This window comes from Heloderma suspectum, chromosome 12 (genome assembly GCF_057233095.1).
Source record: "Heloderma suspectum isolate Gila_16-S chromosome 12, 16-S_ref, whole genome shotgun sequence".
Classification (NCBI taxonomy): domain Eukaryota; kingdom Metazoa; phylum Chordata; class Lepidosauria; order Squamata; family Helodermatidae; genus Heloderma; species Heloderma suspectum.
In genome coordinates, this window is record NC_139469.1 from 4254181 (window position 1) to 4277409 (window position 23229).

The following is a 23229-nucleotide window of genomic DNA, read 5'->3' on the forward strand; positions in this document are numbered from 1 at the left end:
AAGACTGAACTTGCAACCTTCTGCAGGTAGAGCAGGGGCGGACGGATGTTCCCCCAACATGAACTGAATAGCAAGATTCTAAGAAAGCCTTCCCACAGCTGGCAACCCATAGACATTTTGGACTGCAACTCCCATCAGCCCCAGAGTGGCCAATGGTTAAGGGCGTTGGGAGTTGTGCCCTCCATATCTTTGGGGCTACCAGGTTGGGGAATGGCTGCTCTAGGGTTTTGGAGTATCCACTACAAGGCAGGACACAAACACATTTGACATTTAAAACAGGTCTCCGGTGAAGCCGTGACAAGAGATCTCGGACAAATCTGCAATGGATTGAAATGAGTCTGGATTTCAATGAATCCGACCTGCAATTCCGCAGCAGACGGGCTTTTTCCAAGTCGTGAGGATTCCATGGACTTTTTTTTCTTTCACGGGGATTTGCGCTAATGCCCTTTTGCGCTGGTGCGCATTTGCACAAGTGGAACAATATTCTTGTGCACCCCTAAAAAACCCCAATGAGTGGACGACAGAAGGAAAGACGCCTGACAATTCAGGAAACACGAACAGAAGGGATTTAACAAAACCCGTATATCCCTAGCCATGACGAGGTGGGATTCAAACCGGGGCTCCAAACTCGATCCTCTGTCCAGGAGACCCCCTTTCCTCCCTTTTGCACACCTAAGAGCCCATGCCATCCATTTCCCCATGCAGGCAGAAACGCGCGAGGTACGTCTCTTGCCCCGGCAGGCAAGAGAGCGCCACCTGTCGAACCGCGCAGCTCGCAAACGCGCAGAGCTACCGTGGGTGAGACATTCGTCTCTTCTCCTCTGGAATTCAAGAGCAACCACCCCCTGCTCATTCCCAGCGCGAAGAAACTGAGATGAGAAAATGGGTACCTTCCGGAAGGGGGGCCATTCGTCCTCGCAGGACTGGTTCAAGCTGTCATTGTGCTCGCAGTCCGTCTGGAAAATGTTGGCCGTGCCCAGCTTGTACAATGGCTTGAGGGACACTCCTGACGCATCCCAGAACCGCACTGTGCCATCTTCGTGGCTGAGGAGAGGGAAGTCGTGCTGGGTAAAGGAACAGTTGCCACAGTGACAATTGCTCCCCGACTATTATGAGGGTGATTGTTCTTGTACCTGGATCTTGGCCAGAACCTAGCAAGAGTCTCCTCTGCTCCCAAAGCCCCAAAAGTGACATTCCTCACTGCCTGCATTCTGCTGTACATTACCACCTGCCCTAGTTGGAACTCTTAGGGAACCCCACACCTGTAGTTTTAATGTTTTAGGGCGCAATCCTATGCACGCTTAAACAGAAAAACATCCTACGATGCTGGGAGTTGTAGGACTTTTTTCTATCTAAACATGTATTGGATTGTGCCCTTACTGTTTTTAATGTTCTTGGTGTTTTTTTATTATTTTAAGGTTTTGTTTTATGATGTTTTATTTAGTTGTTTAAAATACTTCTTGGCCGCCTTTCAGGGCAGATGGTCACACGAGGCAGCGTAGTACAACAATGGAACAACAATAAAACATTTTAAATGGTTGTCAATCCTAAAGGAAATCAACCCTGAATGCTCATTGGAAGGACAGATACTGAAGCTGAAGCTCAAATATTTTGGCCACCTAATGCGAAGAGAAAACTCCCTGGAAAAGACCCTGATGCTGGGAAAGACTGAAGGCAAAAGGAGAAGGGGACAGCAGAGGATGAGATGGCTAGATAGCATCACGGATGCAATGAATATGAACTTGAGCACGCTCCGGGAGAGAGCGCAGGACAGGAAGGCCTGGTGTGTTATGGTCCGTGGGGTCACGAAGAGTCGGACACGACTGAACGACTGAACAACAAAATTCTGCCTTGATAGCTTTTTAGCAAACGAGGCAGTACGTGTTAATAATGCATAAATTCAACAAGCTCTCCAGCTCAGCTTCAAGTGGACATGCACTGAACTGAAACATGCTCGATACGCTACAATCATGCAAGACCTGCAGCTGTTTGCTGTGTGTGTGTGTGTGTGTGTGTGTGTGTGTGTGTGTGTTTGTAAGCTACCAATTATGAGGGAGAGTTTTTGTACCCAAGCTCTTTCTTTCCTTCACAGGAGCAGACTACGCACTTGCATTTGACCCCTGAATCAAGCCTGCACAAGAGGCACATCGACTCTGCGCCCATGCGCACAGATAACCCCTGCTGGCAGAATACATGTATTTCTCCACAAAGTACATAAGAACGTCAGAAGAGCCGTGCCGAATCAGATCAAGGGTCCATCTAGTCCAGCATTCTGTTCACACAGTGGCCAGCCAGCTGTTGACCAGGAACCCACAAGCAGGACACAAGCACAACTGCACCCTCCCGCCCATGTTCCCCATCACTGGTGTACACAGGCTCACTGCCTCTGGTACTGGAGGTAGCACATAGCCATCAAGCCTAGTAGCCATAGATAGCCTTCTCCTCCAGGAATTTGTTCAGCCCCCTTTTAAAGCCATCCAAGTTGGTGGCCATCGCTACATCCTGTGGTGGTGAATTCCACAGTTTAACTATGGCAGTACTCCGGCTGCAGGATCTGGAGTGCAGAATTCTTGGGATTGTCACAGTTACTCATTCAAAAGGGCTCGTTTGCCAGTAGTATGAAACTGAACTGGCCACCCTGCAACGAGGAGACGCTTTTCTCTTGCACGCACACTTTTCCAGTCTTCAGACCCCTCACTTCCTCCTCCTCGAAAGCAAAACCTGAAAAGCCCATTTTTATTATTTCCACACGCTGAAGGAATTTGAAAGCGAAGCTGCCGCCAATGTTACCAGGCTGTGGCGGGGGGGTGGGGGGAGATCAGGTTGCAATTGGTTTTGGCAATCGCTTCTTGAAAGCCTTTCAGCTCCTCACATTATGAGCCGAAATACGGTAGTTGGGAAGGGGAAGACAGAAAGAGAAGTCTCCCATTCAGGACAGGTCGGCCGCCCCACCTCAAACTTTTCTTTTCATTTCGAAAGCTAAGAGTCCTGTTCCAGAAAAGTTTCCATTTACATTGCCCTTTCCAGTGTGAAAAGCACTTTGCTTATATTCTCCTTACAAATAAGCCTATATGGTAGGCTGGTATTAATTATCGCTATATTGCCGAACAGGGACCCAAGAATACAGCAGCTTAAGAACGTAAGAACAGCCATCCTGGATCAGACTAAAGGCCTACCTGGGAGTCATCTTTAGCCATCATAAGTAGCAGCCATTGGCTGCATTTGCACATCACGATAACCCAGCATTCCAAAGAGGCTTGCTGTGAACCAGCCGAGGTACCGGTCACACGGCCCGATCGGCAGGAGGAGCTGAACAACCTGCAGATCATCCACTTGTAGTTTGTTAATCGTGACTTGCAAACTAAGAACTCTGGCTTATCTGGGGAGAGGCAAGTCAGAGACATAACCCAAGAACAAACCATGACCTGGCTCTGGCTCGACTTGGAGAGACAAACGAGAGTTCCCAGGTCGCATGTCACGATAAACGAACTGCGGACAGAAGGCTCGCTCATAATAAACTTGACATGCAAATCTGGCCATCGATAGCCTTATCCTAAGTGAACATGTCTAACCCCTTTTAAAAGCCATCCAAGTTGGTGGCCATCCAAGTTGGTGGCCATTGCTGGCAATAAATTCTACAGTTTTTCCATGGTTTATCTATGCGCTTTGTGAAGAAGTTTTACTTTTTGTCCGTCCATTCAGCTTTGTGGGATGACCCCACTGGGATCTAGTATTACAAGAGAGGGAGAAGTTTCTTCTCCCTCTCTGCTTCCTGCACGCCAGGCATAATTTTATAAACCTCTATCGTATTCCCCCTTACTCTCTTTTTTCTAAGCTACAAAGCCCGAAAGGCCACGAGATAGTTCACGGCTGACATGAGACATGAATTGGGCGCTTCCTTCCCGGCGGGACCTCCAAGGCTTGGCTGTGAGCCAAGATCTGGCTGGCTATTCCAACCTCCCCTCCACCGAACTTCCCATTTGGGCCTGAACATCTGCCGGCCGGCCGGGCCAGCAAACCCTGGCTGAGCTCTCCATAGGGGCTGGAGCAGATTGAAACCCAGAATGTGCTTGGCTCAAAGTGGCTGAGGCATTGCCAAATGTAAAGGAAGACAATAAAGAGAGAAAGAGGGAGAGAGAGAGAAGGAGGAGGGAAGAGGGAAAAAAGACGCCAAGCCACTAACGCACTCTTGCCAAGAAGCCAAACTAATTTGAGGGGAGGGGGGAATTTGTCTGTCCACCCAAAGAGGAGGGTCTCGTCCCACTCCTATTGAAACACAAGAAGAGCCCTGCTAGCTCAAGACAATATTAACGGGAGCTTACAAGCAAGGAATGAAAGCAACCATCCATCATTCACCATTCTTTGTCTCACGCGTCTGGGAGTGAAAAGGTATGCTCCCTCTGACCCTGGAGGTTCCACCTGGCTGTCACGGATCATTATCTCCCCTTCTGTGAATGTGCCTATGCCCATTTGAAAGCAATATAAGCTAGCGGCTGTCACCCCATCTTATGGTAGTGAGTTCTATCAATTAACACTACATTGTGCAAAGGTGCAGTTGCTTTCATCTGCCCTGAATCCGCTGCTAACCAATTTCATGAGGAGAGCCTCAAATCCATAGCATCGTAAGAGAGGAAGAAAAGCTTCTCTCTATCCCCTTCCTCCCACGCTACCCAGAATTTTATCAGACCTTTTATTGCATCTCTCTGTCTAAATTAAAAGCACCCCATAAAACGCATAGGCTGGCCTTCTGAAGGCTGGCACCCTCCAGATATGCTGGACTACAACTGCCATCATCCCTGACCACTGGCCATGCTGGCTGCTGCTGATGAACGTTGCAGCCAAAACATCTGGTTGGAGGAAGGCTGCTTTAACTGTTCCTCATAGGGAAGGTGCTTGAAACCCTTGATTAGTTTTTGGTACCTTTGCTAGCTGTGCCAAATCTGTTTTTCAAAAGATATGCTCTAGAATATCCTTCCCAAGCCCTTCACCACCAGCAATAGTGGCAAACATGGGATATTATTTATTTACTTCTTCCATTTCTATACCACCCATTAGCTGAAGCACTCAACCCATTCCCCCGCCCAACCCAACCGGCATGAGGAGGACAGGGCAGAGATGGCCCGATAACTCACCCAGTCAAGAGAAGCCCCCTCTGCGTTGGTTCCTGGGCGAGGTTTCTACCTCCGTTGATGGGCCAGTTCTGTTAAGACACACACAGACATGGATGAGGAAACTGCTTATGGCCATGCAGGGTAAGACTTAAAAAACACAACTAAAGGGAAGTCTTTTGGTGCAAAAAGAGTGGGCTGACCAGAACGGGAGTGCAGAATGCAGGATCAGGCACAGCGTGACTGACAACCTCTGCTTTTTGTTTAAGCAAGCTTCTAGTCCCTTATGGCTGCAAAGGTGCATTTCAAAACGTCAGCAGGAATTACCCATGCATTGGCGGAGTGTCCAAATAAGGATTCTGTGATCAGGTGCCCTGCACAGCTCCTTGCCTCTCCCCTAGACTAGCAACAGCAGAACAAAACCACGTCAAACAGCAATAGAGTTGTGCGACGTTCTGCAGCCAGTATAATATACAGTGGTTTGGGAATTCAGATGTCTTGGTCACAGAAGTGAAATTGTTTAGTGTGTGCACACACAGATCCATGTTGGACGGGTGTCGAAGCAAGTATGGTGCCACCCCCTGAGAATGGCAACGGGGCAAGATGGGATTCCCAGCAACATCCCAGCATCAACTCACCACTGAGGAGAGCCGGGGGCTCTGCTGCTCTCCTGCGCTGATAATCCTCTCCCAGAGCTTGAGGGGGATGTTGGAGATGTGGTAGGAGCAGGTGATGGCGGAGGAATGGAGCGGGGCCAGGTAGGGGGCAGGAATTGTAGGCCAGCCCGGCGTCTGCAGATCGATAACCACCAGCTCTTCCTCCACCAGAACCACCAACGCAGTGGGATTGTCGAACTCTGGAAGAGGCAGAAGAAAGGAAGAGCCCGCCCGTTAAATCAGGGGTGTTGAACCCCTCTCCGCTGAGGGCCAAATTCCATTTCGGACAAGCTCTCGGGGGCTGCATTCCAGTGGCGGGCACGGCAGGAGGCAAAAGGGAGGGGCCGAACTGCCCCAAACACCAGCATATTGTAGCTTAAAGCTCTTCCTGCCAGAAAGGAAGCCTTAGAGGAGGCATTTCAACCTTTCGGAACAGGAAGAAAACCATTCACCAACCAGGAAACCACTCAGTGATTGGTGGGAAAGGGGGCGTGGCCGGGGAGAGGGGGCATGGCCATCTGGGGAACAGGACCTCAGAAGGGTTCTGCACCCTGATGGAAATGCTCCAATCCAGAGAGACCAGGGAGAAGGAGGAGAGCTGCTATGAAATAGTCACACAGGAGGGGAAACTGGCTGGGAAGAGGGAAACTGTGGTGCTCTTGTGGTTAAAATAGCAAAATGCATACCCTCCTCTACCTCTGTGTTGTACACTGTAAAGAAGTCGATCACGCGAGACGTGAAGTCCAGGGTGACCAAAGACTGCCCCTGAAGGATCGTGACACAGTGTCTGTCGCCGTAACTGGCCCTGGGCATCCCTCCGCTGAAGATGATGTAGTGACCCCTGCAAGGAGGGAGGAGTGACACCAGGCGGTCAGGCAATGCCGGCAGAGTTCCTCCTTTGTACCCGGCCGGCAGTACTTGCAGTAGACCCAAGTGGGCGCAAAGCGCAAAGACACTACTCTATGGGGGACAGCATTTATTTATTTCCTAACTGATGGGTACATTCCAGCCACTGCTGTATTGACCTTTTTGCTTTTAGTGCAATTTTATTATTTTGTTTTAATCTATTGTACACCGCTCCGATATCACTCACAGTAGAGCGGTTTATACATTCTGTAATAAATGAATATTTATTTGTTTGCTTTATGACTATCCTGCCTTTTTGCCCAAAATGGCACTCAAGGCAGACAACTCTAATAAAAGAGAGTTTACAAACAAAATCTTAATAAAAAACATTAAAAAACAGGTCCAAACACAGTTAAAAACACAGCAACAAAAGCAATAGACAGCAACAATCCAGTTAAACATCCCTTCAGCAACAAACCAACTCACACGCCAAAGGCCTGCCTGAATAAAAACGCCTTTGCCAGCCAGCATTCCTATTTGCTTGACTGTCAATTTTCAAAGCACAGGGTAAATATACATCCAGGGAATGAGTCACAGTCAAATCTAGAAGCAGCACATACCCCGATTCACACGTCTGCCACATGATTTTGTTGATCGCTTTGCACGGGAATGGACCTAGAACGGAAAAGGAAGGTTTTGAAATAAAGTGCTTCCTATCTAGAGCTTCACATCTGAGGAAGCAAAGAGGGAAAAAAATTATCCCCCCACCCCACACCGCAGTAGCAGATATTCATCTTAGTTGGTGCCGGGCCAAATGTTGTGCAAAGCCAAACACACTCCTAGAAGAGCTCTTGGTCACCGTGGAATGCTGAAAATCTCACATTCTGTTTAAGTGATTGTTAAGTTGCTGGTCCTCATAATTATTGTGGGTGCCAGGGACTTTTTAGTGCCAGGCAAAGACCTTTTTATTCTCCCAGGCCTTTTAAAAGGCCTCAAGAATTAACGGCTGCTTGTTTTATTTTTAATGATAGTTTAATGGTGCTTTTTAAAACAGTCTTTCCCTATATTTTAGCTGCTTGGATATTTACCACTTCTTTTTAATGTATTTTAAACTGTATCTGCTTTAGAACCTCTTAAAAAACCTTTGAATGTGTGTTACCACTGGTTTTATTGTATTTGTTTTTATTACATACATCACCCTGAGAGCTTCAGTTGCAGGATGACCCAGAAACAGAATGAATGAATAAATAAAGCAGATTTCTTTTGGGAGGAGGAAAACCCACATCAGCTGCACAGACGCAGAGCCCAAGCGGAGCACTGAACAAGGCCCTGCCCGTTTAATCTCACCATAAGGGATGGTGGAGGTGGCCGGCTGCAGAGTCTTGGGGACGCTGCTCGTCACCGGCCACACCGCGTACCCTCCGTCGCTGTGGGAGCTGACGATTGTCCGGCCGCTCCGCTCCCAACCGAGGCTCTCCAGCTGCTGCAAAACCCCCCCAAAAAACCAACTGTGAAGCCAAAAGCATTTGGGATGCCTTTGGGCTCAAAGCACAGGAGAGGAAAGTACGGTTTTCTAAACCATCTCAGGAGAGCAGAGCTGCACCGCAGCCAACACAGAGAAGACGTGGCACGTGCAAGGTGCCCTCCCGATGTTTTAGATTACGCCTTCTGTAATCTCAGACCATTGGCCACACTGGCCGGGGCAGATGGGAGTTGTACTCCATCACATCTGGAAGGCACCAGGAAGGCTGAGCTAGCCCGACAGGCGGCTGCCCTACAAGGCCCCCCCGCTCATCCTATGCCAGGCTGGGTTCACTTTCGCTGGAGGCTGAACCATTTCCCTTGGACAAGCGGGGCCCAACCATGGGCCCCTAGGTGTTGTTGGACAACGACTTCCATCGTTCCCGACCATCTTATATGCCAGATGGGGATGATTGGAATTGTTGTCCAACAGCACCTGGGGCCTCATGTTCAGGAAAGTCTGCACTGGGGGAAATCCAGAATTCACATGAAGGATAAGCCCTGTTGGAATCTCCTTCAGACTCTAGCATCGTGGCCCGTGGAGCGGTACACCATTTTTTGGTCCCACTTGCCACCTCTGGTCAAACATATGTAACCTATGATGCTCCCTGATACCGGATCAGACCACTGGCCCATCTAGCCCATTATATCCTATTATGACCAGTAGCAGCTCTCCAAGGGAAGCTCTTTCCCAGCTCTGCTATCCCAGATCCTTCTAACTGGATATGCTGGGGACTGAACTGAGTGTTCCTGCATAAATATAGGATGTGCCCCACCACAGAGTACTACCCATCTTCCTGAAATGGATTCAACTGCTCTTGCTGAAATTGGTTGTGCACTGCTTTATTCCAAGGCAAACCCATCCAACTCAATACTGTCTTACTCTGACTGGGATTGTTTAACCTAGCCTTCCCCAGCCTGGAGCTTTCCAGATGTGTCAAGACTACAATTCCCATTAGCCAGCATGGGGAGGCTACCATCTCACCCAGGTAACATGCATACATCAGGGCTTCTGGCACAACTGAGAAGGCTGGGGATGGCGTTGCTTACGGGTGGTTCTTCAGTTACCTGGTTGCCCAGGAAGAGATGGTGGATCTCTCTCGTGCTTTTGTTCCACAGAACCATCAGACCTCTGCTGTAACCGACCAGTATCTGGGAAGGGTCCCGAGGGTGTTCCTGCAGGGTCTCCACAGGGCCAAGAGCCTTCCCACACCGGTAGTCTTCTGGGATGCTGGGAGGAGAAGGAGAGATGCTGTGAGCCCTTGATTTGCTCTTCACCTTCAGGGGACTAGTGACCAGGCACCTGCCTTCCAACTGACAGCTCCGTAAGCACATCGGTTTGCCGTAAAGCAGCCTTCCCCAACACGGCAAGCTCCAGATGGGTTGGACTACAACCCCATCATCCCCCAGCCAGCTCTGCTGGCTGGGGGATGATGAGAGTTGCAGTCCAACCCATCTGAAGGGCACTGCTTTGGGTCAGGCTGCCATAAAGGCTTTCATGGCAGGTCCCAGAGCAAACGGTCGTGAAGATGGACCATGAAGAAAGCCTTAACGACCATCTCGTCAAACCCAAAACATCGAAGCCACACAGAGGAGCGTTCTCTTTGGTTGCCCCCCGCAACAGCTTCCCAACCCCTTTCCTTGGAGACGCAAGGGGCATTTACTTTTTCCCTGCCAAAACGCTTTACTCGGTTGATGCCTTCACGTATTAACCCATCTTCAACCTTTAGGATGGGCTGGGTGGCGGGGACTGAAACATAAAGATTCAGTAAGTCGACTCGAGATTGAGCTGACAAAAGCTAAGCGGGCTCCCCTGCCCAAACAGATTCCTCCAACATCTCTACAACTGTTCATCCATCCTTTTATTTGAAAGGCACAGAGTACCTGCCCATGCCTCCCACGCCAACACCTCCCCCACCACCTGGAGAAGGCCACATGTCCCTACTTCCCAGCTGCTCCTCCCGCCACTGAGCCTGATCACCCAACCTTCAAACGCACAATCAGGGCAGCTCACCCCTGCAAGACCTCGTCTTGGTAGAGGGTCCTGTCCTCCAGCAACGTCAAGCCCGGGAGGTCAAGGAAGTAGACGCCGCCCCCTTCCGTGCCAAGAGAAGCCATGGCGCAGGTGGACTGCAGCAGGATCACCGTCACCCGGGTAATGCTTGGAGGAGAGCTATGGGGAGGAGAAGAGCCATCGGGCAATCAAGAGCCCCACCGCTGGACTGTGGGGCCGACGCTTTTCAAAACTGTCTGGGAAAGTTAATAACGAATCCCCATGCACTGCAGGGCACCCCTGAGACATGTTCCAGGGTGCAAGCTCCAGTCATGGGGGACCTGGCCAGGTGCGCTGTGCTTAATAAAAAATTGAGAACATGAAGCCCATATCCCCAGCACTCCTCTGCAGCTGTGACTATAGGGGGAAGATGCCCAGTAGGGGCCCGGCTATGCTTTGGGCAACCAGGTCTTCCTTAACCAAGCCCAGAACACATTCTGAAAAGGACTATACTGATCACACACACACCCAAGTGGTTATTTACACTCCCGCCAAGCTGACTCCTCCAAGAAGAAAGTTTGCACAGCTACAGCAAGCGCTCTCCCCCCGTGTTCCCGCAGCAACCCTTTTCAACGGCCAGCATCCCAAGCGTTCGTTTCCCAGCAACGGAACTCGAGAGGGGACGCTCTTCCCCCTCCTGCGTGCCTCTTTTAAGATGCACTGCCAGCTCAGAGTCCCAGATCCAAAACACTCAGACTGCGTTTCCCCAGAGTGCACACCCAGGCAAGCAGTGACAAGTGCTCAGGACGGGATGACGGAGGCAGGTTCCGTCGCATGTGCCAAGCGGTGGGAAGGGCTGCTTGCCCAGGGGTGTGGAGCCTCAGGCCAGGGGGCCAAATCCAGCCATCCAGGGTGTGCCAGATGGCCATGCCCACTTCCCCTGAGCACTGAGCATTTGTTTTCCCAGCTTTTGCACATGCCTTCCCCCAATTCTAAAAGACTGAAGTGCCCCTGAGAGTTCTCTAAAATGGAATTCCGCCCCCGGGGGGAAAGAGGTTCAACACCCCCTTTGCTCACAAACACCTCCGCAGAGCAAAAGCTGAATCATGCTAGCTTGTCCAAGAACCCCTCGCGGGTTCCCAGCAGGGAGGAGGTTTGACCCACAGCCATCCCAGCTCACACCTTTGCCACCCAGCCAGGGCTCTGAAATCTATCGCCTTGGTGCTAAGACCCATCCATCCTGCTGCCTCCGACTTCACTTGTGCCCCCACCCTATACCCCATGCGAAAGAAGAGTGCCCATGAAGCAAGGCGGCGGGCGGCTGGTCGAAGAAAGGTAGGCAAGATACTGAGCTGTCAACAAAGTTGACAAGGAGTCCCCAGCTTGCTCCCAGATCCCACAACGCCCCAAGCATGAAAGAGAAAAAAAGGAGGCAGGCATCAGTGAGTACTTAGCGTTGTCGAACCCTGGACGTCCGGGGAGGACGAAGCTGCGGGTCTCTTCCAAGTGAGAGTAGCCATCTTTCTGATAGATCTCCCACAGGTGGATAGTGTTGTCATCCAGAAGCGAGAGCAGATGGCCCTGAAAAATAAGATTAATCACCTCTCCTCTCTTTCAGAGAGCCTCGTGTGGCGCGGAGTGGTAGGCGGCAGTATTGCAACCAAAACTCTCCCCACGACCCGAGTTCGATCCCGGCGGAAGCCGGGTCCCGGGTAGCCGGCTCAGGTCGACTCAGCCCTCCATCCTTCCGAGGTTGGTAAAATGAGTACCCAGCTTGCTGGGGGAAAGGTGGTCACGACTGGGGAAGGCAATGGCAAGCCACCCCGCTACAGTCTGCCACGAAAACGCCAGCGCAAGCGGCGTCCCTCTTGGGGTCAGTAATGACCCGGTGCTTGCACAGGAGGAACCTTTCCTTTTTCCCCCCCTCTCTTCCACTGACCAAGGAACCTGTTTGTTTTGTCCGGGATGGAGAGAGTTCTGAGGAACAGCTAGATTTTATGTTTTCAAAAATGGGGGATCCATCATTGCTTGCTGCTTTCTTGTCCCCAGAAAGCCGACAGGCAGCTCCAGATGAACCCAGAAATTGTCAAATCACCCGGTAGAGCCCAATTTGAGCATCTGCAAACTCTTCTCTGCATTTCACTTTAAGACTTGGCCCATAAAGACATCATGACCTCAACTTCAAGTCAACCCCCCACCTTTTCCCTCCTATACCCCCCACCCATCCAACCAAACATGGGGTTTGTAACATCTTGATTGATGAAGAGATCTGGATATCTCCAAAGGACGCACATTTTTGGTGACCGTTGCTTTGTCCTGACAACGGTATTACGTTAATATGGATTTTGGAATTTTTCTTTGCTTTTTGTGTCTAAGAAAGGCATTCTCAAGCTCCCCAATACACCCCAAACTTCCAGAGGTTGATGCCCAATATGCCTCAATTCCCACCCCAGAGACCTTGCAGAGACAGACAGACAGAATAGGTAAGGCCGGAGAGAGAACACAATCAGTTTCTCCAATTGCTGCCCTCCACCTGTAACAACTGGTACTCAGAGGTAGGTTGCTTCTGAACACTAATAGTCCACTAATAGCCACTGATGGACTTCTCCCCCTCCTCCATGAATCTGACCTCCTCTGAAAGCCAACCAGGTCAGTGGCTATCACCACCACATCCTGCGGCAGTGAATTCCACAGGTTAATATTGCGTTGTGTGACGAAGTCCTCCCCTTTTAGCAGGGGTGTAGAACCTCGCTCAGCCCCAGGGCCAAATTTTATTTCAGAGAAGCTCTTGGGGGCCGCATTCCAATGGTGGGCGGAGCTAAAGGCAAAAGGGGCAGGGCCAAAAATAAGAGTCAGTTATAAAATACAAGGGGATGCAGAATGTCTGTTGAGGCCAATTTCTCAAGTTGCCCCCCAACGGCCGGAAAACCTCACAAAGATTTCCCCAACCCTGTGCATGCGCTGCCACCTTAACGTAGGGGTGTCCACGTAGGTGGCCATCTGGTGGAGCCACGTGATGCTCCCGCCTGCCCGCTCATCTCTGCTGCAAAGGGACTGGCCAACTTACGGTCACCGTCAATGTTGTGATTTGTTCAGCTGGCTGTTGATCAGTTTCACTGATGTTTCACCTACTTGGTTTTCACTATTTGAATTGGTGCTGTACTCCTGCCAGCCACCGTAAGCACCACTTGGTGGAAAGACAGGACACAAACTTAACAAACCAAGAGACCAAACGAGGTGCTGGTAAGCAGCGAAGAGAGGGGACCTGCAACAACCCAGGTTACAAACCAAAGGCAGAGATCCCTTACCTGTCCAGGTAGGAAGTGCATCTGGGTGACCGTCGCGGTCTCCTTGTGTAGACCCGTGAACTCCACGCCAGGAGCTCCATATCTGAGGAAGGTACGGAGTCAAGGAAGAGACGTGGGGGTCCAAAGGGGGAGGATCACAGACCTTCAGCTCCAGTGAAGTTACGTTACCTGTCTCAATGAGAGCCCTGCTGGAACGGGCCAAAACCCCATCTTATCGAGCATTCCATTTCCCACAGAAACTGCCCAGCAGGAAGCCCACAACAGGGTTCTCCAACTGCTGCCCATCACTACCACCAACTAGCACTCAGAGTAAGACTGCTCCTGAATATGGAGGTCCAACTAATAGTCATTGATAGACCTCTCCCCATCCTCCATGAATTTGTCTGAGCCACTCTGAAAGCCCCCCAAGTCAGTGGCTGTCACCACCACATCCTGCGGCAGTGAATTCCACAGGTTAATATCATGCTGTGTGAAGAAGTCCTTCCCTCTCAGCTGGGGTGTTGAACCTCTTTCAGTCCAAGTGACACATCCCTTTTCAGAGGAGCTCTCCGGGGTCGCATTCCAGTGGTGGGCGGAGTTGAAGGCAAAAGGGGTGGAGGTGAAAGCAAAAGAGGTGGGGCCAAAAATGCCAGCATACTTTCACTTAAAGCTCTCACTGCCAGTAACTTCAGGTTAGGAGAGGCATTTCAACCTTTTAGAACGGGGGGAAAACTGCATAAAACCCAGGAAATTACCAAATGATTGTAAGTCAGGGGAAATGGAGCAGAGCCTTCTGGGGGGCCATGGAGGGCCGGACTGGGACCCTAGGCCTGACGTTCTACACCCCTGCCTTCTGATACGTCCTGAATCTACCAGCCATCAGCTTCGTTGGATGATCCAGAGCTGGCAGCCACTACCCTGAGAGGATTTTAAGAAAGGGTTACCCAGAGTGAAGAGTAGAGACGAGAGGGAGAGAAATGGTTCTACCGGCTACCCCTAAGTCTTGGGTACCAGACCATGTTACATCTGCTGTAGCAAGAACAGAGCGTCTGCAGTACCTTCAAAAGACCAATTCTTGTGGCTGTAGGGCTCATTTATTCATTCATTAACATTTATATGCTGGCTTATTTGCTAAAAAGCCATCACGGAGGTGTGCAAACAATAAAAAATAAATAAAATTGTTAGCACAATTTTAAAAACCAAGGAAGTTAAAAACATTAAAACAACTGTGTAATGTAAAAGGCTAAATATTATTGGTTATGCATGGTTTGCCAACTTTAAATAAAATAAATAAATAAAGTGTTCCTAGTCCTGTGCCCTTAGCTACCTGTTAATTGAAAGCAGATGCCAACATTCACCTCCGTGCTGTGGGAAGCACTGACTATTGATTGCCCAAGCTGTGATCAAGAGACACAGGAACACACTGGCCTCATTTCTTCTGGTCTGTTGGCAAACCTTCTTGCACAAGGGATTTGGCTCAATACTGAACATGTAGGGTGAGAGTGGCACTGGGGTTGCGTTCCTCAAGCACAAAAGCCGACCCACAAAAGCAGCGGCAACGAGAGGCCTAGAAAGTTGATCACCGTCCACCATTTCAGGCCTGACTGGGTTTTCTGTCTCCCCTCCATCACGCACAGAGGAACATTTGTCCGAATCCCACACAGAGGGGGTCACCAAGCAACTGGCCTCTTTCTCACCAGTTGCACGGGGAAACTGACTCCTCTAGTTCCACAGTCGGATCTCTCATGTACACGTGTACACACACACACAGAGGACTTACTCAGCTAGCTTCTCATCTTGAAGTGGAGGAAGCACAGGAGAAGGGGTGCTTGAGTTGCTAAGATTCCCCCATACACACACTCTATACAAACACACATGTGAGCTGTGTGTTGTGTTGCATTGCTACAGGGGTGCAGGACTGATTGAAAAGATCAGCTTTCCTATAAACCAAGCATGCGTTTAAAAATAAGACGAACAAACCAAGTTTCTAGCCCTCTACTTGAAAATATGTGTGTGTGGGGGGGGGGTACAATGTCTATTAATCTCAGGGGAGGGGAGGAAAACGAAGTTGCTGGTGGGGGCAGCCCTTGTCCCGTCCTGCCTCCCGAAAAGATAATACCAAAATGATACCAGATAGCTCTTAAAGTGCAGGATTATTCACAGAAACAATTTAGGAGGATTTGCCCTGTTAGCATAACTTATAGAAGAACAGCATTTTCTTGGAGAATTGGGGGGGGGGGGTGTTGGGACTGTGCTCAGTCAGGTTTTTCGTTTGTTTTAAGCGTGGTGCCTGTACAGCCTTGCTACGGCTCGCATCACAGCTTTCCTTTCATTTCCAGACACAAACTATTGCTTTTGTTTTCCATGTCAGCGGTGACCTAGTTTTGAAAGAATGGTGCTAACTCCCTGCTTTGCATGCGTAGACATTCCAAAGCCACGATCCACACACAGAGAAGAACTGGGTGGTTCCATCTGCTCTGGTTTCCGAGGGATGTATAATGCAAAATGAGAGTTGGGAGCCCCTCCAGAAGGTGACACCAGATTGTTCTGTTGAGCCCCTCCCTTGGGCAGGATTGAATCACAAATCACACCCAGTACAGACTCGGCAGAACCACCCACCCCCATCACAGGTGGATTAGAAGGGGGAGAAGGGTAGAGCACTGGATCATACAGAGACAATAAGGGTCTCCTCTGAAGGAGGTTAATCCTACCCTGTATCTACACCATAAGCAAACCACACACACACACTACAGCTTCCGTTTACACTTTTAGAAACAAGTACATACAATGCTGTAAAGTTTTTTGGACCATCAAGATCAAGAGTGGCCAACTTCGGAAAGTCCAGGGGCCGTTTTCAACCCCGCCCCCGCCCCCGATTCCCTTGCAGAATACAGTCTGCGGGGCGCCAGTGGAAACCAGCAGCAGCGCCAGCAGCAGCAGCACAAAAAAACCTGGCAAACCACTCCAGAATGCTACCGTGGCCAAATTTAAAACTGAATTTGGCCACGGCAGTGTTTCATAGCCGTTTGCCACAGATTTTTGGCGGAAAATCAGTAATTCTGGTGCGACTGACACAAGATTTTGGTAGAAGCAGCGTCAGAGGCTGCGGGGGCCGCATACAGCCTGCGTGCCGAGAGTTGGCCACCTCTGATCGTGATCCTCTACCATTGTACCAAAGGTCTTGTCTCCAGCTGGCCTGGCTGACGACGTCGACAATCTAGGGGGGAGGAGGAGGAAGATACAGTTGCTAGGCTATACACTCCTTTTGCCGCTCCATTCCATTCTTGCTCACACCACTGGCTGTTCCTGGACCAACCCCTCCGACAAGCCATCCGGGACCAATTCATGCATCAAGAAGCAATTAGACGCTGCTTCTTTAGGCACGAACGGCATTAGCGTGAGCAGCCCCAGAAGAGCCCCCAGGGGTTCATCTCGCATCCCTGCCCCACGGCAAAGAAGGCAGCTTAACGCGTGTGCGTTTTCAAAAAATGAAAAACAGGAGGTGGCACGCAGTTTGCCCAACCATCACAGCCTCCTAATCCCAGCTAGGCAGGAACCGTCCCACTTTGTTTTGGGGCAAAGGGGAAAGAGCACTTCACATATGCTCAGAGATACTTCGACTGGCACTAAACCTCTGCACAAGGAAAGACCTAGATCCAGTTTCTCTGCCCTCCACAGGGCACAGAGGCCTACTTAGGAGGTACAAGAGTTTTACAGAGCACCAATGTAATACGAGAGAGAAGCATACATGGCAATTTCAAAAATCTTTATCTGGCAAACTGAGTTCAAAAAACAAACAAAGCCTACATTCAAGGGGAACACAGTGAAATCAGTTTTATTCTGCTCAACATCCCTCCCATCATGGTCTGACCACTAGCCATGATCTCTTGAGCTTATCCCCAAAATATTTATTTATTGTATTTATTTATTGCATTTATATCCCGCCTTTTTTCCTCTTGCAAGGAACCCAAGGCGGCTTACATTATCCTCCTCCTCTCCATTTTATCCTCACAACAACAACCCTGAGAGGTAGGTTGGGCTGGGAGTCTGTGACTGGCCCAAAGTCACCCAGTGAGTTTCCATGGCTGAGTGGGGACTAGAACCTGGATCTCCTGGCTCCCAATCCAACACTCTCGCCACTACACCACACTGGCTCTCACTGTCAAAATAACAACAAAAATAAAATTATTATCACCATCATTATCATCATCATGAAGAACGACTAAGGTGGACCCAAATGGACATCTACATTCTAAATAGGCAAATTTACACCTGATGACTTCACAGGGAGGCAACGAAGATATACCTTGGCAGCTGCCCTGAGAGTTGAATTGGTACGTGATTTGCACTTCAACTAATACACAAATCAACATACAGTAATCCCTTGGTGTTTACTCTTCTCTGAAACTTGCAATACAATATAGCTCCAATAAAAAGTACGTACTATTGTATTTTGTATTGTATTACAATTGTATTGTATTTACTATTACAAATATCATCACAAAAACAAACATCTGTATATTAGGGGAAAACATGAAACATTTTTGTGTTCATTAGAGAAAATTGCTTGCAAAAATATTAGGCAAAAAAAATAGGCAAAATTGCATACAAAAAAGCTTACATTACGAGTAATGTATATGAATTTCCATATGGACTTCCTGTTTCCATGATACATGAAGTTGTACTTTGTGTTAATAAACCATCACATCCTGACGATGGGGCACATAACAATCTCTTAAATCCAATAGTCTGGTTTTTTAGGCCTGTATTTACGAGATTTCTACGCCATCTTCCTGTGGTGTACAATAGGCTTTTTTTTTAATTAAGACACAGTCAAATCATCAAGCCATTTTGACATTCCATCACCATCCAGCTAGCCACTGTTGATAGCTATTGGCTTCTACCTGATCCAGCAGGACTCACGCTGGACTTTAAAATTATGTCCAGGTTTAAAAGATTCTCTAAGGAGGAGGAAGAGGTCCATACCTGTGGATCAGCAGCTAAAAAATGCCTCTCTATGCGACCCCTTGCATCCCTGCACATGGATCTTTTGGTCCACACGCATTCTGCACTCGATGGAGCATGTACCAGCAGATAGAGAACTGCATGTGTGAGTCAACTCCCAAGGGATGGGAATGGTTCCTGCAGGTCAGTCCACAGCAGTGAGCGCCCAGCGAGCTCGCGTCACCACGGGGGCTGACCTGGTCCAAGAGGAACACTTACTTACTTACTTATTTATTTCATTTCTATACCACCCAATAGCCGGAGCTCTCTGGGGGGTTTACAAAAATTAAAACCAAAGAGCACACAATAAAACAATACAAAACATATAAAACATTAAAACCACAGTAAACAATACAACCAGGATACAACCAGAATAAAACCTAGCAGCAATGCAGGAATTTAAAATACAGATTTAAAACAGCAAAGCTAAAAGTCTAGAAAGCTGAAATGTTAAAATGCCTTGGAAAATAAAAAGGTCTTCACCTGGCGCCAGAAGGAATACAATGTAGGTGCCAGGTGAACCTCACTCGGGAGCTCATTCCACAGCTGGGGTGCCACAGCAGAGAAAGCCCTCCTCCTAGTAGCCACCTGCCTCACTTCCTTTGGCAGGGGCTCACGGAGAAGGGCCGCTGAGGAAGACCTTAAGGTCTGGGTAGGCACTTGTCATGTCACTGGGATGCTATTAGGAAGATTCCCTCCCTCCCTCCTTATAAAGGCTCAGATGGAGAGGCGTGGACTGTTCTGTCTGTTCATCGCGGCACTTCCTTAGGCCAATGCCCTAGAAATCATTTCGTCTTGAGAGGCGGAGTAGCGTTGTTTTATTGGGAAAATGCTTCAGAGATTTATAGCTGCAATAAAAGAAAAGAGGTGACCCGTCAAAGAGCTGAGCCCGTCCCACTTCCCATCCCAAATGGACTTGTGGGAACATCATGATTCTGTGGGAACAGCTAGAAAAACACCATCTCTCCTCCACCAGCAAGGACTCTGTCTATTTTCACTTTTGCACTTAAACACTTCAGCGGGGAGGGGGGGGGGTGTCCAGAGAACACAACCCTGACTGTCCTCCCCCTGCCTCTTAATCTTGGACAACAAAATACCAAGGATCTTTGATACCCTAGGATTCGCTGCCTTGACATAGGAGCTGTCGTTTTGAGGAGTTCTCCCCTCCCCAAATCTAGCCAGGAGATTCGGCCCTCTTCCACAGCTGGGCTCGCTTTAAAAATAAAAAATGAAAATCTTTGATTTCCATCTGTAGGGCAGCAGAACCAGTTAAGCTGGCCTCCACTTGGAACAAGCAGATGTGCAGCCCTCCAGGGCTGTGGGACTACAACTCCCATCAGCATGCTGGGTAGGGTGGTGGGAGTTATAGTCCCACAGATCTGGAAGTGTCAGGTTGAGGGAGGTTAGTGCTGTGTCTAGATGTTGGACTAGGATCAGGAAGAGCCAGGTTCAAAATCGCACCTGGCCATGAAGGTCACTGGATGACCTTGAGACAGTGGCGCAGCCTATCTTACTCAATCTGTACCTGTTTCTTCCTCTTGGTTTGGAAAGTCATGGGAAAGGGAGCAGCTCTCCCCGCGCCAAGAACCGCTGGCAATCTTATTTAGCCATCCTCCATTGTGACTTCGGCCAACATTGACTACAAACTTCGAAGCACATCTTCCCAGCCCGTAAGAACTAGAAACCTCCCTTCATCTTTTGAAGGGAGAGCAGAGATTCTTAAGAACCTGCACCGAGCACTTCCTTCTGTGCTTCCCACTCCTCTCTGCTGGGAAATGCTGGGAGATGTAGGACCTTTTTTTCTGTTTAAACATGCATAGGATCGCATCCTTAAAGACCCATCGGCCATAAAGCAGCTCATATTTAATCAGTAGCGGAGTGGTGAAAAACACATCTTTAAATGCTCTCCAAGCAGCATTGATGCTTCGCTGTTGGGAGAAGCCACAATTCCTCAGCCCGACTCCCATCTGGATCCAAATATTCCACCAGCGGCCAGACAGAGCAAGAAAGCTGCCCTTGTCAGCTACCTTTACGGAAAGCAAACCACAGCTACGTAGAGCCTCTGCTTACAGTGGCAATCTACCCCAGAGGTGGACCAAGGGTCTGAATCAGTATAAGGCAGCTTCCTATGTTCTATTTTTCCAGGCTTTTGTCACCTGAAGGCGTTTAGCCCCAATTTCCATAGCTCCTTTTACCCTGCCATTTGCTGTAGTTCTGCCACCATTTTTTTTTTTTACTCTATGCTTACTCTCAAGTTTTGCAAACCCATCTATAATTGCATATTGAAGGATGGCATTAAAAAGAAAGGAAAAAAATAAAACAGAAGCTGAAAAATCAGTTCAGAAGGGTTTTTCCAGGAAGCTGGACCTGAATGCAAACCTGAAGCCTTCTGTGGGCTAAGGGCTTTTTTTTTTGGCCGCGAGGGTGGGGGGGGGGGAGAGAGGAGTTGGTGAGTTCTGATTTTGGATTCAAAGCAAACCAGCGGAAGATTAAACTGTTCAGCAGCAAGTGCTCAAGGTGTATTTGGAAGACTGAGTAACAACTGCTCTGCATGAACTCTAGCAAGAGAGCCGGAGGTGTGCTTTATATTCCTCCCCACCACCACCCCAACCCTGGCAGAAGAGGCTGGCAAAGGTGGGGAGGGGGTTCAGGGAGAGACCTGGCTGCACTCTAGGAATAAGAGCCATCTTGTTAAATGAGGAGGGGGAGAAAGAGCGAGGTGGCTGCAGATGCAATTCTAGCAGGCAAGGAGCCTTGCCTGCAGTGATCAAGAAACCCTGCAAAGAAAAGCCGGGGGAGGCCACTGGCAAGAGGGCTTTAAATGCACCCAAGCTGGCAGATGGCCTAAACTGCAGGCAGGATCATGCTCAAAGCAGCGAGAATTCAGAAAGTGCCAGAGAGGGTGGGAGGAGGAGAGTTCGGCTGACAGAACCAGGAGAGGCGAAGGTAGATGTGTTTCCCACACAGCTTGCATGCCTAGCTTCAAGGTTAAACAGACTTTGTTCTCGCGGTTCCTTCCTGTGCCACCGTCCCACTGCGCTTGAAGCATTGCGGTGGTCTCAGCGCAGGGCGCTGCGTCCTGCCCCCCTGCGCTGCTGCAGCGAATAAGGAAGAGGACCGCGCTGCGCTACAGACAGCCCCTCAAGCACAACCAAAGTCAACCTTCCCCGGGAAGCAGTTTCATTGCATCGGTCGGGGGGTCGGCGGGCGCAGCTTCCTTGGGGGGGGGGGGGTTACGTCGGTTGGTGGGGCCGGAGTGAGCCTTTCGCAGAGGAAAACTGAGCCCCGGGACGGCCTGAGGCAGCAAAGCGTCTACGTCACACGAGCAACCGACCCCCTTGAAACAGCGGAGGCTGGGGGCTCCGATGTCAGTGGGGCAGTGAACCCACTCGGGGATTCAGTCAGAACTGGTCAGGACTATGAAGGAGCTCTCCAAGGTGTGGAAACCCAACGGGGCTCCGGGAGCTGGGCACGGAACCTCCGTGGGGATCCCTTCCCTAATACGACAGAAAGGGGATGGCTGGCTGTGATCTGCAATTACTCAAACAAGGAAATGAGAGGCACTCCTGTTACGCTCAGACACTCTTGTGATGCAGGGTGCTCCGGGGCAAGCCTTGGCATTCAGAAGCAGACTGAAGTGCTCAAATCAAGCGCCAAGGACCCAGGGGAAGCCAGCAGGCAGCCAAACTGAATGGCAACAGCTCAAGGCACCGCAGTTGCCCTGCTGCCACTCCATCCAGCACCCGAACGGAGTCTTCAGGCCAGCGTCCCGCATATCCTCCCAGTCACCTCCGACTTCTCAGAGGTTCTGCTCCAATGATGCTGAAGTCTGTAGAAAATTATGCGATTATGTAGGCAGCCATTTGGGCCTAGTCGTCACAATTAACACAGGCCTTTCACACAAAACAATAACCATCCGCAGACACAAGACAGCACAGCCCCTTGTGGAAAGAAGCTTTGGGGGGGGGATGCCTACACCCCCACTACATATTTTAAAGCCTAGGCTATGGTTGTTTTGCAACAATAGAGAGGGGAGCCAACTTTAGAAGATCTTTGCTCTTGGTTTTTGCCTGGAGGAAAGATTTACTCGCCCTAGGCGACCTGACAAATGACTCTTTATAGGCTTGCACTAGCCACAACTCCCACGTTTAGAAACCGAAGGGTAATCAACAAAGACAAAACAGTATATCCAAATGATATGATTTTACATTTCAAAAAAGGATATTTTTATTTTAAAAACTTAAGCCATGTTCATGAATGCAGTTTCTATTCCATTATAGACACATTCAGAAAACACGCGCGCGCACGCGCACACACACACACACACACACACACACACACGACAAACAACATGTGGAATTCACCCAGCTCTGCTGCTTTGCAATCTCCATTCATATCAACAGGGTGCAGATCGGAGGTCTGTCCGACTGTAATGAATGGAGGCTGAGCAACTACTACACCACCTGGAAAGCCAAGTGCCAGGACATCAGAGTGGGATTTATTCTATGGCAGCTTCCCCCAACCTGGCGCCGACCAGATGGGTTGGGCTGCAAGTCCTATCATCCCCAGCCAGCATGGTGGCTGGCTGGCTGGGAATGCTTGCTGGGAATGCTAGGACTTGCAGTCCATTTCATCTGGAGGGCACCAGATTGTTCTATGGCATATGATGCGCTAGAAAGTTGATATTTTGAGATACTTGGTTTCATGGCAAACTCAAAGTTGGCAAAGGCCATAGATCGTTGGCTGAGCACATGCTTTGCATGTAGAAGGTCCAAGGTTTGACCCCTGGCACATATAGTGACAGCATGAGTGTG

General features: G+C 49.5%; 1 protein-coding gene across 2 annotated transcripts in view; it reads right to left on the reverse strand.

Moving 5' to 3' along the window:
• The window catches only part of LLGL1 (LLGL scribble cell polarity complex component 1), a 78273-nt gene that overhangs the window by 22318 nt on the left and 32726 nt on the right, over positions 1 to 23229 (reverse strand). Inside the window, exons 3-12 of one of the 2 annotated variants that reach the window (XM_084818138.1) lie at positions 13433 to 13514; positions 11575 to 11705; positions 10146 to 10304; positions 9200 to 9362; positions 7958 to 8093; positions 7231 to 7285; positions 6451 to 6605; positions 5747 to 5964; positions 5133 to 5200; positions 891 to 1044 (exon numbers count right to left, since the gene is read on the reverse strand). In XM_084818138.1, the coding sequence (XP_084674264.1) occupies positions 891 to 1044; positions 5133 to 5200; positions 5747 to 5964; positions 6451 to 6605; positions 7231 to 7285; positions 7958 to 8093; positions 9200 to 9362; positions 10146 to 10304; positions 11575 to 11705; positions 13433 to 13514 (1321 nt within the window). The remainder of the gene's footprint in view (positions 1 to 890; positions 1045 to 5132; positions 5201 to 5746; positions 5965 to 6450; positions 6606 to 7230; positions 7286 to 7957; positions 8094 to 9199; positions 9363 to 10145; positions 10305 to 11574; positions 11706 to 13432; positions 13515 to 23229) is intronic. The other variant, XM_084818139.1, reaches the window with a different exon arrangement.